Source organism: Melanotaenia boesemani, chromosome 13 (genome assembly GCF_017639745.1).
Source record: "Melanotaenia boesemani isolate fMelBoe1 chromosome 13, fMelBoe1.pri, whole genome shotgun sequence".
Taxonomy (NCBI): Eukaryota; Metazoa; Chordata; class Actinopteri; order Atheriniformes; family Melanotaeniidae; genus Melanotaenia; species Melanotaenia boesemani.
Window position 1 is genome coordinate 18,197,500 of NC_055694.1, and position 16,471 is coordinate 18,213,970.

General features: G+C 41.8%; 1 protein-coding gene across 3 annotated transcripts in view; it reads left to right on the forward strand.

The window, feature by feature from the left end:
* samd11 (sterile alpha motif domain containing 11) overlaps positions 1-16,471 on the forward strand; it is a 51,255-nt gene that overhangs the window by 25,582 nt on the left and 9,202 nt on the right. For all 3 annotated transcript variants that reach the window (XM_042003194.1, XM_042003195.1, XM_042003196.1), the window contains exons 5-7: positions 3,679-3,771; positions 8,570-8,740; positions 14,096-14,249. In XM_042003194.1, the coding sequence (XP_041859128.1) occupies positions 3,679-3,771; positions 8,570-8,740; positions 14,096-14,249 (418 nt within the window). The remainder of the gene's footprint in view (positions 1-3,678; positions 3,772-8,569; positions 8,741-14,095; positions 14,250-16,471) is intronic.

Below are 16,471 nucleotides of genomic sequence, written 5' to 3' on the forward strand. Positions count from 1 at the left end.
CTCCGCCAAGCCATTGTAATTTGTTTTGCTAATGACTGTGGACATTATTTTGAGTTAGAAGTTCTAATTGCAAAATTACCCCTCTCTCCCCATAGTAAAGAATCCTTTAAATAAATTCCTGGATCCAGGTGGTGATCTGGATCACCCTCAAAATGTAATCACTTGTTCCTTATTCCATTTCTAAGATTTTCTGAAAATTTAATCAAAAGCTGTCCATAACTTTTTGAGTTATGTTGCCAACAGACAGACAGACAGACAGATGGACAGAGAGACGGACAGACAGACAATGCCGCTGAAAACTTAACCTCCACCACAACAAGCCACAGATTTTAATTTTAAGATCAGTCAGTTTTTGACATTTCAGTCATCTCTGTCCATCTTATAATTCATTCCATCCTGTCTGAAGGAATTAGACAGTAGAGGTGCTCTTTATTTACCAGTGTTACTGTTTCACTGGTGCATCCTCTTCTCAGCATGATCAGAAATGCCTCTCGCCTTAGCTCCATCAGCCACCTCTATCCATCCATCCCCCCAACCCCACCAACCCTTTCCCAGCTGCATCGGCCCGTAAGCCAATCAATGACAGGGCTTTCAGGGCCGGCGGAGGCCCCGGCACACGGAGGGAGAATCAATAAGTTATTAGCACCATTCTGTCAGCTGTAATGTGGAGATTGATCGGGGGGCTGCGGCTGGCGGCCTACCCCACATCCCCACCTGTCACGCCCCCGCCCCTCAGCTCCTCTCTCCACACGGCCCACCCCCCTCCCTCCCACCGCCCCAGCCTGATAAAGATGACAGATTAACGGAGTAAGGGAGGAATTAAGGAGTCTGGCTGTCTGAGCTGTCAACATGCTCCATGGGATGGAGAGAGGAGAGGGGGACAGCTGAAGTTTGAGGGAGAAGAGGAAATCAGAAGAAAACAGAGCGCTCTCCTGCCTGATGTTTTGCCCCGGTGGCATCACTTGAAAGACGTTTAGGTCCCGCTGTTTCCTCTTTCTCTTTTCATTCCTCTGTTCTTGTCCATCTCTCCTCTCCTCTCAGTAGGGGGAAAGAGAAAATAAGAAGGAAGTAGTAGCTAGGAGAAACTGAAGGGAATGCTTGAAAATGATGTTTTAAAAAAAGTTACTATATAAACTGTAGTGACCACAAATGGCAAAAATATGGGGGAATATCATAGCTAATAATGCCTTTTTTGCACTATGTAATTGCACTGTTTTGACAATGAAATTCACAACCTTGAAACTGAAGCAAAACAGCTGATTCCACAACCTTAGCAAAATTAACAAGCAGGTGATAGAAAAAGGCCTGGGGTCGTGAAGATGACTGTAAGGGGAGTTAGTGGGAGTAAAAGGGTTTGCATAGACGCTAGCAAAGCTCAGGGTTTGGCATTAAAAGGGAGCGCCGGTACTCTAAGAAGCCCCATTTAATTGGCTTTAAAAGCTTTCCGCCCTCAAATCTCTGGCCCTCGGGCACTCGCTTAGGAGACGCGGTGTCTTGAGTGAGGTCGGCTCAAGAGACATCTCGAGTGTATATGTTTGATCATGAGAGGCTCTGGGTGTGGGTGTAAGCTTGTGTGTGTTTGGTAGAAGAGGGGGTTTAACTAATGGGGGTTCACTAATATGATAGATGGAGTCTTCATTTTTTGAATGGGCAAGTAAAAAAAATGCACTGGTGGTTTGAAAATGAAAACAGAATAAGAGATCATAAAGGAGAGGACAGAGAAAGTAGAAATCGTGAAAGGCATTCAGTGTGTCTATGCATGCTCTTGTCCATTAGTGCTCCTGCCCTCCTCGCCCCTCTTGTCTCTTTTGGATGGTATAGGAAGTATATCTCCTTAGGACCTTAGAGGCAACATCAAACACTGGATCATTAGTGAACCTCCCTCCTTTCTCCCTTCCTTTCTGGTTCAGTCGGCCTCTCAGTAACACCAAAGCTGATGTAGGAGCACAACAGAATCCTCTGAGTCTCGTCTAAGTCGCTTTGTCTTTTCCTGCTCCCTGAGAAGTTTGAATGATCTATCTTCATCAGTAATGTTTATTATTTGAGATCTCATCAAAGCACCTTTTTGTAGGTATTGTTTTGGTGAACAGCAAGGAAAGTAAACAGAGATATTATAAAGAAGGTTCATATAAGTTGTCTAATCCATTTAATTGTCCAATTAAAATTAAAGAGGATGCCATGCTGAAACAAATCCAACAATGATCCCAGTGATTTTTTGGGTTAATTTTTCGTCTATAGCAAACACTGATCCAAACAACCTGACCGCAAAATGTTAGAGTGCTGACACTGCATTCTTGCTTTCGACCAAAATCCAAGAAGTCCTTATAATGTTCCTGCTTCAGCCTTATACATGAATATTGCTGTCTTGTTTTGGTAGAAGTAAGAGCTGTGAACATATTGTAAAGCCCCTGAACACATTCGGCAATTAAACCCAAGATGCACTTCTGTTAATCTAAGTTTCACGCCATCTGTCATCAAGACTGATAGGTTGAGGGTTAAAGAGCAGATGCCAGAGTTGGACACATGACAAAAAACGCCAAACTTTTTTTTAACCATCTTTTCATTTCTTTCTTTGTGCTGTTTACACATGCTGTGTAAATGATGAAAAATTGCTTTGTTGAAAAGGAGAGTGAGCAAGAGAGGAACTGTTCTTCTTGAGGCTGGAAAAAAAACTCCCCCATCCCTAAAAATATGCATTGAGAAGTGAGAAAGAAGAGAAACAGTTGCTATTGTGGGTTGGCTGTTTATGTGCAGGGAGAAACAGAAGAGCTGGAGAAAATCAGAAGTGTGTAAGACAGAAATAAGAAGAGATAGATGGAGCAATGACAAACAGCTCTTTCCTTCCTGCCAGCATGATGCGCTCTGCATCCCCTCCCTTTGCTGATTAGGCCTGTATTGATTTGAGGCGTGTTTGAAGGGGTGGAGGCAAGGTGGAGGGGTGGGAAGGAAGAGAGAGATGAGAGGTGGGGGGGCTGCAGTTGGGGGCTCTCTGTAATTGTACACTAGATGCTCCTCTTTGGTGGCAGAGGTGGAGGCAGGGGGACAACAGGGAGGAAGAGAAGGAGGGTGTTAATGGCAGGAGAGAGGAGAGCTCCTGATGGGAGAAGGGCTCAAACACATCAAGGTGAGAGCAGAGGGAGTCGGGAGCAGATGGAGAAATTAGTGTTTATTAGGGGAGGACAAGAAAAAACTAAAAAAACACACAATGTAGCCATGAAGTCTGCTTATAGAAAAATATCAAGCAGAAAAAAAAGATGCTGTCTTGTGCTTTAGTTCAGTTTTAGGCTGAAAACCTGGAAAAAGAGGAGAAAAAGAGACAGAGATCGGTGATAACACTTGAGGACAGACTGGATAGAGACATTGGAGGAAACACAGGGAGACAGAGCCCATCTCCCCGCCTCAAACAGACAAACACACATGTGAATTAAATGGGCAGGTCTGTCATCCACAGTGGTGCAGGCTTCCTCCTCATTGCTGACAGAACAGGCACATCTCCAGATGCCCGTGGCTTGCTTCACTTGCTCTATTTTTCTTTCTCTCCAACTATCACTTTCTCCTTTGCATTTCTAAAGCAACAGCCGTGTATACAGGTACAAAAAGAGCAGGGTGGGAATATCAAACCCTCTATTTGGTCTTTTTTTCTGAAAGATCTTTCTCCCTGTGTTTGTACATTTACAGATGACCTTCTAGGCAAAAGGAGAAGCTTCTCTCCAAACAGCAGCAGCGAGTGTCCCTCTGACAGCAAGAAATCACGCAGTGTATCTCCAAAAGGTAAGACTGACTAGTGCTTGTATGTTGTTACATACACAGTTTGCTTCTTCAGAGATAAAATTGGTTCAAATTGCCATGATGACCATGGTACTGAAATAATAGAAAATATAGAAAATGCATCTCGTCCAAAGATGCTCAAAACATATCTGCACACCTGCGCTGAACCTCACAGAGTAACCTTGTGCAGAGCTGCTCGTCAAGCATTGTGATTGGTTGATCCACTTCCTGTTCAGAAAGAAGGCAGAAACATGCAAAGGCTACAAGTTTTTTTTTTTACTTACATACAAATTACACAAAACATGGAAAGGTTTTTACATAAAAAACACTTGTAAAAAGTTTGAAGAGCTCTCATTTAAACTTTCTTTCAAAGATAAATAGTGCCAAGTAGTATTACGTCTTAGGTAGTATTACATATTACGTCTTTTTATGAAAAGACTTACATTTTTATGGATGCTTTTGTAAATATAACCACTACAGTAGGTTCAATTATGGCAAACCTTGACAAGAAGCATAACGTGGCAAAACATCGCCCCTGTGTAGCGCTGCAATCCCACCGCTGTTCTCTATTATTCATTTCTCCCTTGTGTGGTGTGAAACCGAGCGCCTGACATGGGGCCGGCATCGCCATTGAGTCTGTCCCTTTGGGCTCCTGAGGAAGACTTCCTTAATGATGCATTATATAGCAGGCAAAACCTACAGCAGCTCACCACACAACCAGTCCTATCTCTGCAAACAGCATGAACGTCCACACACATCTTATAATCTTATAAAATGTAATGTGATGACGGTTCCATTTTGCATAGAGTTCAGCATGACCCCTGTTCTGACCTTTGCCCCATGGATGACCTGTGACCGGAAGCAGCCCTGCCTGGAGCTTCCTTCTCTTTCTCTGTGTATAGAAGCACTCACTCCTGACCATTATCGTTTTACTTAGACACAATCCAGCGTCTAAAAAATGCATGGGTTTGTTATTGGTTGAGAGGGAGCCTGTGTGTTTAGAAGAGTGTGTGCGTATCTGCTTGTATACTCTGCTTGAGCTTCCTTTTAAAGCCAGTAGGCAACTAGGCTGTGTGATTTCATTTGGAATTTGCTTTTAAATGAAGCACCCACTCTATATACTTTGCATATATTCCTCTGTGGATGTATATTTACATTAGGAGCAGTGTTTAAGAAGACGTTGTGGGTTTGTGTGTGTGCAGCATGCTGCTCACAGAAAAGCCATTTCAAAACACTGCTGATCCTGTGTCTTAACCTTGAGCTCTGTCCACACCCAAGGCCTGACTCGGCACCTGTGTGTGTGTTTACGTTTATGTGTTATCTGTGCTGGTTACGTCTTCTTGTAGTCTGGCGACAGCCACTCTCCTGTAATGACTAATACAGGTGGAGAAATAAACTATAAGAGAGCCTGCGAGAGTAGTGTTTGGATGGAGCCAGAGAGATTGGATGCCGCTGTTTAACTGATGTTGGTTTTGCTTTCAGCTGCAAAATCGGCACCAACTGCTGTGTTTAGAGAACAGGAAAACTTTAGACAAGCACTGACTGGTTGCACACACATACACACACACAAACACATACACTTTAGGACCTTGGGTGGATTAGCAGGAGCTCGGCGGCGGAGACAGAGATGCTTGCTATTTGCTTCCTCCCTTACCACCTCCACCCCACCTCCGCTCCTCAGCGCCACTCCTGCTCGCCTGCCCGGGGCCAGACTCAGGTTTCAATAAGGAGGAGGTGGTAAAAATAACCCCTGCTTTCCTCTGTTTCTCCCTCCTCCACCTCATCCTCTATCTCCCTCTTCAAACTCCTGAACCAGCTCCCAATATATCCCCCACCACCCTTACCTTAGATCATGTTACTATTGACAGAAAGGGGGAGAAGGGAGGTCAGAGGAAGAGATTAAGGATGGGGACTGACAGCTAGATAGATATCACACACCACATCATTTAAACACCACATGAATGCAACACACATACTGTGTACACACATTTTACCCCTTTGTTTTTATTTTTCTACTCTTCATTAAATACAGTCAAAGTACAGGATAGCACTGTTATTACAGAAAGTGCTGCGCTTTGCGTCAGAGGAATTCAGAGTTCATGACAGGGTCAGGCTCTTAACATTAACATTGCATGGCTGCACGTGTATAACTTCATGTGAAGAGGCTTCCATTTTCTTAATGAATAATCTGTGCAGAGATTGATGCCAGAGAAATGTTGTAGGTCGAAGTCAATGTTAGTTTCAATAGTCTTAGACTGTGGAGTATAAAATGCATTTTTTGTATTTTCTTGTTTCATGTGTAACGCGTCTCTATGTAGTTTTAAGACAAGATTTTGCAAAAGATGGGATTTTTATCCTAAAATTAAATATTACCTCATCTCAGATTTTTTTTAATAAAGTTGTTTAGTATAGATTTTTTGCAGAGGAATTAATCTGCAAGTACTGCAAAATGACTCTTTGTATTTCCACCACAAGGTAAATGGTACCGTTAGCCCCAGGGACTTTTTCCAGGGAACTGAAAAAATTTGCTTAAACTGTCTGCATTTCCACTAATCCCAGGAAGATTAGGCAAATTAGCCTTGAAATCTGAGCTGCAGTAGACACAGAACAGAGACTATAATAACTGAAACACACATTAATGAAAAAGTTTGAACTTTATACTTTGACTTTATAAACGACAAAGACACACAATGCCAAACCAAAAATGTTTAGAACTACAAACTTCACCCTGAAAGTACCAGTGACTTTCAAAACTACTACTTCCTGATCAGGGTTACTTTGATGGATCAAAATAAACTGAGTTTGAAATCCATGGTTCCTGGTGGAATTGAAGGGGATAAGGGAATGCAAGAGCCCACAGTTAAAGAAAGTTGGATCAAGGTTGCATAATGCTGTGTTTTGCAATGATACATTCTCATTGTTCATGACTAATCTATTAGAGTCTGATATAATTTATAGCTTCACATAGAATTAACCAATGTGATCTTAACAAAAAAAAAAAAAAAAAACACTTAAGTCACATAAATAACAAAACTCTCGTTCAGCATTTCAAAAATGTTTAATTTTTGTTTCTCTGCACTCCCCCCCGGAGTGATTCATCTATTCTGAGTAGATCCAGTCAAGTAATTTTCTTTTAATACTTTTAATTTTTCCAATCGCAATATATGTTTATAAAAATTATAATATTTCATTATTAGTTTGTTCTAATTCAGAACAGCCCCTAGCATCATACTGGTATTCCAGGAGTCCCATCCCTTCTTTGGCATGATGTCAAGGTTTGCCACAACAATAAGTCTATATAATCTATGTTTTGTGATGCTTTTAAATCCTAATATTTAGTTCTTCAACAACAGAACTGTGGTCGCTGGCAGTCATTTTGAACTACTGATGGTTTAAAGCTTTGTACAGGTGAAACTCAAAAAATTAGAATATTGCGCAAAACTTAATTTATTTCAGTAATTCAACTTAAAAAGGGAAACTAATATATTATATATACTCATAATACATTACATGAAATTAATATAAAAAAAATTATTTTGAATACACAAATTTTGACCATCTCATGCATATGAACTCAGTACTTACGCATAAATTACTGCCTCAATGCTGTGTGACATGGATGTTTTCAGCCTGTGGCTCTGCTGGGGTGTAATGGAGGACCAGGATACTTCAATAGCAACCTTCAACTCTTCTGCATTGCTCGGTCTCATTTGTCTCATCTTTCTCTTAGCAATGCCCCGTAGATTTTCTATGGGGTTCAGGTAGAGAGAGTTTGCTGGCCAATCAAACACAGTAATCTCTTGGTCATTGAACCAGGTTTTGGTTCTCTTGGCAGTGTGGGCAGGTGCCAAGTCCTGCTGGAAAATAAAGTCTTTTCTGCTGAAGGAAGCATGAAGTGCTCTAAAATATCCTGGTAGACGGTTGCGTTGACTCTGGACACCGGCAGATGAAACGGCTCCTCAAATCAACACAGACTGTGGAAACTTCATGCTGCACTTTAAGTGTCTTGGATTGTTGCCTCTCCATTCTTCTTCCAGACTCGGGGACCTTGATTTCCAAATAAGATGCAAAATTTGCTCATCAGAAAAGAGCGCTTTGGACCACCATTTTTCATTGGCCTTTTCCTGACGATCCTCTCCAGGCTGCAGTCATCCCTGCTGGTTGTTCCACCTTTTTCTTCCACACTTTTCCCTTCCACTCAACTTTTTATTGATGTGCTTTGATGCAGCACTTTGAGAGCATCCAACTTCTTTTGCAGTTACCTTTTAAAGCTTTCCCTCCTTGTGGAGGGTGTCAGTGATGGTTTTCTGCTCAACTGTCAGGTCAACCACCTTGCCCATGATTGAGAATTCTACTGAAATACAATGAGAGATAATTTACATAATCAGGAGTCCTTTGCAGGTGTGTTTAATTTGCTGATTAGTGTGAACCACCATTGAACCTTTTCACACTATTATAATTTTCTGAGATTTTGATTTTTTGGGTTTTCATAAGCTCTAAGCCATAATCATCAAAATTAAAACAAAATAATGCTTGAAAAAAATTCTCTTTTCATATAATGAGTCTATATATTAGTTTACCTTTTTAAGTTGAAATACTGAAATAAATTATGTTTTGTGTGATATTCTGATTTTTTGAGTTTCACCTGTATAGCTGTTTACAGTCAAGACTACTGGAGAGTGTGAATGTAGAGATGTGTTTTAAAAGACTAAACTAGTAACAAGTTGACAGTTTTACTCTGTTAAGCTAGTGTTTATTTTCTAAAGACTTGGCTGATGATTGTCACGCCTTACTTTTGCAGAAAACTCCCAGAGCCCGGTAGTGGAGGCAGGCGGCAGCCACGGCCACGGCCACATGAGCCCTGAGGAGCATTACAGGCGAATGATGTCAGCGCTCAGCGAGCAGGGGTCCTTTGAGGAGCAGCAGCAACGCCTCTACCAGCTAGCAAGCAGTATGGGTCTGCCTGGCCATGGTCAGTTTAAAGCCTCTGTGTTATGTGGACTATGTATCTGTATGTTTACAAAATTTACAGCATAAATACTTAGGTGAAAAAAATGTTTTTTTTTTAAACAGTAACTTGAGATTTAATCATATTTCAAAGTAACTTGAGAATTAGAGGAGTCCCTTGGACCTCTTTAGCTGCTTCTTTAAAAAAAAGAAGGTAAAAAAAAGCTTCTCCTATCACCTGTCACCAAGTCACTTAGGTGCAGAGCTGCTTTGTAACCGCAGAGCGTAGCTCTGTGTTCAGAGTACCGTGTTAAGGTGTGCCACCCTGCTGCCATGGTAAAAACCCTGCCATGGCGACAGCTGACATTTCTATTTGCAGTGCTTGCCCACCCTGTGTCAAAGTGTCACTCCAGGTGATTTCTGACCACCCTGAGTCTCGGCTGTTAACAACACCCACATGCATTAATGCCATGATTGATCCGGGAACTCTCATTGGCTGCCTGCCAACCCTGTAAATCTCTCAACACCCAGGAAACCGCCAGCGTGTCACACATTTACTCAGTTTTTGCAGACATGAAATTTACTGACTTTGGTTGAGAATCGTAGTTTGATAGGAGAAGAAAATGAGAAAAGTTTCCTCATTTGGGATTTTATAAGTTGGCATTACATTCATGTCGCTCTTCCTGCCATTAAATGTGAACATTTCTCTCATATTTTTCTAAAGAATGTTAAGATTAAGTCCTACCAGCTCTTATGAGCTCTGTCACAGTAGCATTAATCCAATCGATGCTCTGCCTGAATTGTAGTTTTAGCTACTTTGATTTTTATTTGATTAGTAATGATTTGTAATTGCTGGCTGCAAATCTAAGGGCGAAACCCATAAATGCTCTAATTGCCTTTTCCCTGAGTCTTACAGAATTTACAGGCAAAATGCGGTACAATGTGAAGGTTTTATGACAGAAGGCTTGCTCTGATTGCTGGCTTATTTTCCCAGAAGCCTTGTTGGTTTTTAGGCACAGCACATACATGCTTTCTCCTCTCCTTCTCTTCCATGCTTCAAATCATATGGTAGCTTACACTCTACTTCCAAGCCACATTTAAAAGCTGTCTATGTGCACAACAAAAAGAAGCAAAGGTGAAGAGACACTAGGAACAGGGCTGGGAAAAAAAGAAACTAGAGAGAGAAGTGGTCATAGAAAACAAATACATTGAATAAATAACTTTTCATGCAGCAAGAAATCAAAAGAACATCAAAATACATGCATACAACTTTTTTTTTTTGTCACAGGTTTAAAGACAACTTCCTGCTAAGATTTACATATAGTGTCATGTAGTATGTTTAGAAGTAGTAGAAGAGCCCCATGCAACACCCAGCAGCTTCCTCCAGATATCCACAGACTGCAAGTTTATTTGCAAAACATGTTATAGCACTACCTCCACATCTTCCCTTCCTTCAGTTAACAGGTGGAGCTTGTTAAGAAAATGACACTTTCACACACAGTGAAGGAAATGAGACCAGGTTTGAGAAGGGTGGTGGGGGGGTGCTTTTTCTCTAAAGAGGCTGGTGTGAATCTCTTCAGTGAGAACCCCTTGACACTGACCTGGTGTCCAAAGCCCCCCCCCCCCCGTGACATTCCCATCCCTTCGCCCTTGGGCCCCTCATCTCCTCTATACATCTCTCTCACAAGCTTCTACAACCATCCACCCTCACCCCCCTTTCCCCCTCCTCCTCCTACTTTCCTTAGCACCAACTCTCCCTTTAGCCTTGGTCCCTGCAGAGCATCCTTTCATGTGTTTGAAGTGTAGGGCACAGAAAATGAAAGTGTGTGCGCGGCAAAGAGGTGGGGGTGAAGAGGATCTCAGTGTGTATGTGCATGTGTGTGTGTGTGCGTGTGTAAGCATGTAGGTGCAAGGTGTTGTTTGAGAGGCTCTCTCTGGACCTGATGGGCAAAAGAAGAGTTGGGAAAAGAGTTGGGGGTGGGGGGGTGTTGAGGGGGGTGGCAGGGTTGTAGAAATGGCCAGGAGGGCTTTCCCTCGTCCTCCATATGATGAAAGGAAACTGAGGGAGAGGAGAAAGAAAATGAGAGGTGGGGGTAGAGATCCAGATGAAAGTGAGAGGAGGAGTAGGATGGAGGTGCATTTTGTTTTGTCCGCTGAAGTTTAGTTCACACTGAAACATCTCCAGTCTCTCTTTAGCATCATAAAAAAGTAGGAAACTCAAGTATATGATTAAACAAAGGACAAAAAATATCAGGGAGGAAGACTTGTTATATATTTACAGCTACGCAAGTTTAGAAAACCGGCTAAATACCACTTCTGAAGAAGAGACCTAATTTTCTGGTGTATGCGGCACTTCACCAGCTGGATGTTGCCTTTTATGTACCTGCTAGTCCACAAAATCCATCATCAGGCAGGCCAAGCTGTATCGTCGCAGCACTCGCCTGCATTCTTGTGTTGAGGAAAAACCGGCTTAACTGAAGGGGATTTAGGCCTAATTCCAGGAATGATTATGGTGAGAAAATGGGAGGGCACAAAAAAAGGGATTGAGTCCGAATGGCAAACTGGGACTTCCCAAAACTTAAAATAACTCATGCAAAGTAAGAAGTATGAGAGTGTAATAGTGTTTGTGCATCCTTAATTAGGATTGTTATTTGTAGTCAAAGGGACTATCCTCATGTCCCTGTAGCTGCAGCACGAGACAAGAGTTTTAGAGGGGAAAATTCTGAATCCATCTATCTGCAACGTGCACACAAACACACACACACACACACACAGAAGGGGAGAGCCCTGGGTGGCCCTGCTCCTCTCAGTTCACATAAAAGAGAAGTAAAGAGAGGAAGGAACAAAATATGGACCCACTGCTGCTGTGAGGTTTTCCAAGCTCGGGCTGAGTGAATAATGAGAGGAATAACTAGAGAGATGGAGGAATTAAAAGGAGAGAAATTAGTTTTACAGGTATCGTTTTGATTTAAAGAACTTCACCTGTTTTACTTGTCGAATCCTTGTTTTACTGTGACATTCACAATTTAAAACAAGTTTCGTGTACACGAATTTCTGCATTTACAGCCTACTCTAAATACAAATTAAGTCATAGAAACTATTAATGAAAATAAATAATAAATTAACACTATTATACACACACTGAATTATAAAAAAAACAAACATCAGGTATTTGATTGTATGCAAGTGTTTAAAGTTTACTTTTTATTTTTAGACTTTGACCAACCATTGAAACAGCACTTAATTATTTTATTTAAAAAAGAAAATATGATCAAAAATTAAATGATAAAAAATATTTGGTTTGTTGATAATGTCAATTTGGATGAAAGGAATGAGTCACAGGATTTCATGGTTAAAGCTCTGTCAGAGAGAGAGTACCACGACTAAGGATGTAGTATAAATTGTACTATATTGTAAACTAAAATATAGGAGGGCTGTGCTACACTGGTCCTTATAAATTAGTGCCCTGCAACCTAGACGGATACACATAAAATGGACAAAACACACAAATATTTACCAATTTCACAACATGTGAAGCCTTTATGAACCACAGCCAAACACTAAATTTGTAACACTTGAATCATCAAAAATTGTGAAATATAAAAACTTAAAAAAAAAGCTCATTCACCAATACCAATGTAGATTTAAATAATGTCAGTATCTTCATGAGTCACCATGGCAACAGTTACATGGATATCCAGCTGCGTTCATCACTTTATAGTCCCAAAAATGCTGCATGTGTTGTGACATTGGTGAAGATGTTTTCCTAATTTGTTCATGTTTCCAAAATAGCTTTGTATGTCTCTTCTTTTTAAAGTTTTATGTCAAAAGTTAGCCTTTGCCTCTGCAGCATTGATTCTTTTCAAATCTGTTGCTTTGAGGTACCCACACTTTGTGAAAGTGCCATATTAAAAATTGCTAAAGTGCCCCTTTAAACTTGGCCAGTCTTACAAAATAATTGGTGAGGTGGGACTGTGACCACAGAAAACACAGAGGTCAACCGTTCCACCCTGTCACAACTTCACAACACAACCTGTGTGTTTGGGTGTGTGCTTTGGGGCTTCATTTCCCTCTGATCCCTCTCTTATCTCTCACAACCCACCCTCACCTACCCCCCACTATACCCCCCCATGCACACACACACACACACACACTCTTGTCTGCCGCCAGCCGAGTCCCCTGCGGCCTGGCGCTGCAAACAGATCGATACACCGGAGCTAGGCCGCATTAATATCTGTCGCTTCACCCCCCCACCCCGGCGCCCACTCAACTGCTTCAACACACACACACACACACAACACAGTCAGGGACGCACAAGCAAGCACCTAAATCACACAGACACACAGAAACACACATCACACCCGTACCGGCGGCGGAAATGGCCCCTAGCTCCCGAGGGATCTGTCTAATTAAAAAAAGGGTGGTGGAGGGTCGGAGGAGTGTGTGGTGGTGGTGGGAGGGGGGTAGATAGATTGAGGCAGGGAGTGAGAGGGAGGAGAGAAAGAGCAGGATGGATTTTTCTCTCATTAGAAGACATGTCTCCTGGTGTGGCCTGGCCTGGCTGATAATGATGAGTCCTTCTCCTATGAGGGTGAAAGGGAGGATGAAGGAAGGAAGAGGTGGAATGAGGCGAGTGGTTGAGGGCAGGAGGTGGAGGATGAGGGCAGGCAGAGATGGGGGGAGAAGGCATGATGACTGTGGTGGTGGAGGGGGTAAAAACACTGCTCTTGATGTCAGAACCTGCTTTTTGCTCATTTGTACAAAACACAGTGGGCACAATTGGTTTTGAACAACTTTTCTTGGTATCTTAAGAAATTATTTTGTCTTTTATTTTCACAGATCCATTTATGTATGTTCTCACATCTGCATGCAGCTTCTCAGCACAGTTTAAAATGAGTTTGAACATTATATGCTGATCTCATGTCACTTCTTTTTCTTTATTAAGGGAATGTACACAGAGATAACCTGGATTAGGATATTCATGACCAATATTTTCTGCGTTATACCTGAATGAAACCAATAGAGCTTTTTTTAAAAAATGACTTATAAGGGGGTTTTAATGAGCTGTCTGCATTTCTTAGCTCTTCCATTCGTCACCATAGTTAATAATTTCTAAAAGTCTACCAGACCTGTGACACATCTAGCTAAGATATGGTGCACCAATAACAAGCTGTTGAATGTGTTATTTGGCTATATGTTTTTCAATAAATGTTCCCCACCTCTGTGAATATCTTAGGACAAACATGAGGAGATGGGGGCTAAACTTGTTTTTAACTTTGCCCTCAGCATTTTCTCTGTGAATCCGTTATTTCTCTGTTTTTGCCTCAACTATAAACCCATAATTTCTTATCGTGTCTCTGTTTCTCTGCTCTTAATACAGACATGCTGCGTGCTCGTCAAGAAGCATTGGCTGCAGTGGTGAGGAATCCAGCAGCTTTAGAAGCTCACCTGCCCACAGCAGGCAGCTCTTCATCATCCAGCCAGAGACGCAAGCAGGGTCTGCCGCAGCATCGGGACGCACATTACACCGACAGGTAAGAACCTGCCGTGGTGAACTGTAGTTGGTGAAGCTGCTTCCCTGCTTTGCATGCAATCCCAGCTTTGCTCACCATAAAAAAAAAGAAAAAAACAAAACAAAACAGGTTCATACTGTACAAAAACTGAAAGAGTTAATCACCTGTCAGTTTGCATCAGTACACTGCTGCAATCTTCTTTTCATTCTTTCAATCAATCCTCGCTTCCTGAGCAGGATCTGATCTCACATTGAGTTTTTCCCAATGTGCTGCAGTGTGCGAGTATGTGCATTTCCACATACATGTCTAAACCAAAGATCCAATAACCTCTTTGCTACCAGTGTGGAGTTGCACGCCTGCACGCCAGCTCCTCCTCCCCCACTCCAACCCACACCCCTCCAGCTCTGGCCTGTGCGCCTCCCAAACAAAGCTGGGGGCAGCGGGAGTGGGCGGGTAATTGCTTGTCGATTATTTATGTGGCGCGGGGAGAGGCGGGGGATCGATAATGGGCCGGCGGTGCGGCAGCAGGGGTGTGTGTATGTGTGTGTTTGTGTGTGTGTGTGAGAGACAGAGAGGGATTGGTGAGGGGTAGGAGGGGGAAATAAGCAGGAAGCAGAGCGGTCAGGCGCTGTGTGATGCAGCTTTGGGAGACAGTGGGGGTGTATATATTTTGTGTTGAGGTGAGGAAGGGGGGAGAGCTGAGTGTTCATGTGTGTTTGTTTGCTCCATTTTTCAAGCTGGCGGTCTGCATGCGCGCTCATCTATGCGGACTGAATGTGAGTTTGTTTGTGTGAATATGTCTGCTAATTTGTGTGTGTGCGAGCGTGAGACGCCAGTGGTTCAGTGTGAATGTACTCGGTGAGCCGTGGCAGTTCTCCCACAGCACACTGAGTAATTAGCCGCACAGGACCTAGGAGAGTTAACCAGGCTTTGCTATCCATTCATTCATCCATCCATTTCTATCTCATTCTGCCCTCTTATCTCCCTGTGTGAGATCTTTAACCCTTTCCCTATCAATATGGGTTTTAAAGTGGGAAAAAAAGATGTAAACAAGACAAATATGTTGAAGAACTCGTGAAATTTTAAAGTGAAAAGAAAAAAAGGGAAATGAAGAATAATGTTAAGTCTGTACACAGATGCACCTGTACGCAATCATGTGTACATTAATTACATGATGGTGTGTAGAAAACTGTGACAGCGGATGACTTCAAACTTGTGGAGGGCAGTAGAAAAAAACCAAACCGTCATGCCATTAAACATTACTGGCCCTATATCTCAACTTCATGTTTAAATTTCCCTTTGCTTCAGGAGTCACTTTTTTATTTGAAGTATGTCCTAACAAGATTAAATAGTTGCTCTTGGTTTGGTTGTAAAACAATTTGTCTATGTTGCAGAGTTTCACTTCTGACCACATTCCAAAATGTCTAATGTTATCAAGATATTTGATAGATGGCACATTTCTGTATCTTAATCCCTGTTTTGCCCAACAGACTTCAGTAACATTAGTCCTTGCTCCCAAGTTTGTAAAAGTTGAGAGGTTTGTTGAGGCCTCTGCACATCAAGTTTTTATTTTCCATATGCATTCTTCTTTTTATTCGTCACCTGATGGAAATCATTATGAACATAAAGTTTGCACGCAGAGTCTAAACGGAGCCATCAAACAGGAAGTTTTTCAGTGTAGTCCAATCTAGTGTCACAATCAAAAGAGTCCCATCATCTGCTAGAAAAGTAGTTATAATAATTACTAATGACTAATTACAATAATAATTTCCCCGATTGCTAGACTAGTTCCAGTCAGTGGTCGAGTCTAAAATCCTGCTGGAATTAAACCTTAAAAAGACAAATATCTACAATCCAAAAAAGTCTGCATTTTTTACATGGTTATAATGTTCTTGATTCTAAGAACCGAAATGAATTCACTTTGAATCATCACTGTAAAATAATTGTCACGAAGAATTTTATGGGAAAACACAGCAGAAATAAATCTCTAACAAATACTTTATTACAATAATCTCAAAATTGTAATACATAACGTTATGGTTACATTTACACACTTACTGGTGCAGCAAACATTGATTAATGTGTGAAGTTATAGCAGATTAAATCCATTCATATGGCAGAAGGAAGTTTCTCCATGTGTTGTCATCTACGCTCCTTTGCGCTTTGCTGTGGCAGCTAGTCTGCATCAGATTGCTTTGTTAGTGGATGTGAAAACTAACTGATTTTCTTTTTCTGAATCAGCC